This window comes from Malaya genurostris, chromosome 3 (genome assembly GCF_030247185.1).
Source record: "Malaya genurostris strain Urasoe2022 chromosome 3, Malgen_1.1, whole genome shotgun sequence".
NCBI lineage: Eukaryota > Metazoa > Arthropoda > Insecta > Diptera > Culicidae > Malaya > Malaya genurostris.
In genome coordinates this window covers 29,275,215-29,277,985 of record NC_080572.1, presented here as the reverse complement: position 1 = coordinate 29,277,985, position 2,771 = coordinate 29,275,215, and the positions used below count along the sequence as shown (strand labels likewise).

The 2,771-nt window shown below is 12.5% G+C and overlaps 1 protein-coding gene across 1 annotated transcript; it reads left to right on the top strand.

Moving 5' to 3' along the window:
- Positions 1 to 1,481: 1,481 nt before the first annotated feature.
- On the top strand, positions 1,482 to 2,066 carry LOC131438616 (uncharacterized protein DDB_G0287625-like; the record flags this gene model as incomplete). Its single annotated transcript, XM_058608745.1, has 1 exon — positions 1,482 to 2,066. A coding segment is annotated over one exon (585 nt), but the record flags the coding sequence as incomplete, so codon positions are not given.
- Positions 2,067 to 2,771: the final 705 nt, after the last annotated feature.

Genomic DNA, 2,771 nt, shown 5'->3' with positions numbered 1-2,771 from the left:
GAAAGCGTTCAAAATTTCAGAAATGGCTGAGTTTTTATAAGACTTGTTCCAAATATAATATCTTCTATACAACCGAGCTGCGATGTTTACTTTTCATGTTATTTACAATTGAAGTGCAAAAGTTTTGGGTGTTTTGACCATATCTCTAACAATTGTCGTTGGGAATCAAATATTTGGTAATATCTAACCAACACATAAGAGAATTTCATACTATTCAAAAATGATCAATAAAATGCGTATGTTAACTGAAATTTAAATATTTTCCAAAGTATGTCCAGAACTTCGAAGACACTATCTTTACAGTACTCGATACCGTGCACATCAATTGTTACCTATGACAATCAGATGGCCACATGTCAATATTGCCAAAAAGCTGTTCACTACTGTAAGCCATGTGATAAACCGGACAAGGAGACAACTATACCAAAGGACAACGGTGCTTTCTTCACACCAACCCCAAGCAACCCCAGTACACCCAGTGACAGTCACCAACAACAGTGAAGCATCCCCTTCAACGAAACCATCCAACGTATCCCCTATAGAACAAAGTACACTGCAGCTTACCATCTAACTAACCAGCAACTGCAAACAATGTACAACAAGGCGCATCTACAGCAACTAGCAACGAAATCAACAACAATACCTCGGCAATAGATGACGAGACGAACCACGAACAAACTGCCCCTCAATCCTCGCAGGAGGTAAATGGAAGCTCCTCTCCCCTAGAAAAAGGGTGTCAACGAGATCCAATACAAAAAAAAATATCTAAAAACTCAGCTAAATCGGCCACGTAAAGCTTGTACGCAAATAGGCCTGAATAAAATATCTTTTAAATAAAAAAATCTTTCTTTAGGTAACACTAGCTACACATACTCCTTGAAGAGAAATGAAATTTATAACTATAAAGTAAATGTAAAGATTCAAATAATAATAATAATAATAATAGTAATAATAATAATAATAATAATAATAATAATAATAATAATAATAATAATAATAATAATAATAATAATAATAATAATAATAATAATAATAATAATAATAATAATAATAATAATAATAATAATAATAATAATAATAATAATAATAATAATAATAATAATAATAATAATAATAATAATAATAATAATAATAATAATAATAATAATAATAATAATAATAATAATAATAATAATAATAATAATAATAATAATAATAATAATAATAATAATAATAATAATAATAATAATAATAATAATAATAATAATAATAATAATAATAATAATAATAATAATAATAATAATAATAATAATAATAATAATAATAATAATAATAATAATAATAATAATAATAATAATAATAATAATAATAATAATAATAATAATAATAATAATAATAATAATAATAATAATAATAATAATAATAATAATAATAATAATAATAATAATAATAATAATAATAATAATAATAATAATAATAATAATAATAATAATAATAATAATAATAATAATAATAATAATAATAATAATAATAATAATAATAATAATAATAATAATAATAATAATAATAATAATAATAATAATAATAATAATAATAATAATAATAATAATAATAATAATAATAATAATAATAATAATAATAATAATAATAATAATAATAATAATAATAATAATAATAATAATAATAATAATAATAATAATAATAATAATAATAATAATAATAATAATAATAATAATAATAATAATAATAATAATAATAATAATAATAATAATAATAATAATAATAATAATAATAATAATAATAATAATAATAATAATAATAATAATAATAATAATAATAATAATAATAATAATAATAATAATAATAATAATAATAATAATAATAATAATAATAATAATAATAATAATAATAATAATAATAATAATAATAATAATAATAATAATAATAATAATAATAATAATAATAATAATAATAATAATAATAATAATAATAATAATAATAATAATAATAATAATAATAATAATAATAATAATAATAATAATAATAATAATAATAATAATAATAATAATAATAATAATAATAATAATAATAATAATAATAATAATAATAATAATAATAATAATAATAATAATAATAATAATAATAATAATAATAATAATAATAATAATAATAATAATAATAATAATAATAATAATAATAATAATAATAATAATAATAATAATAATAATAATAATAATAATAATAATAATAATAATAATAATAATAATAATAATAATAATAATAATAATAATAATAATAATAATAATAATAATAATAATAATAATAATAATAATAATAATAATAATAATAATAATAATAATAATAATAATAATAATAATAATAATAATAATAATAATAATAATAATAATAATAATAATAATAATAATAATAATAATAATAATAATAATAATAATAATAATAATAATAATAATAATAATAATAATAATAATAATAATAATAATAATAATAATAATAATAATAATAATAATAATAATAATAATAATAATAATAATAATAATAATAATAATAATAATAATAATAATAATAATAATAATAATAATAATAATAATAATAATAATAATAATAATAATAATAATAATAATAATAATAATAATAATAATAATAATAATAATAATAATAATAATAATAATAATAATAATAATAATAATAATAATAATAATAATAATAATAATAATAATAATAATAATAATAATAATAATAATAATAATAATAATAATAATAATAATAATAAT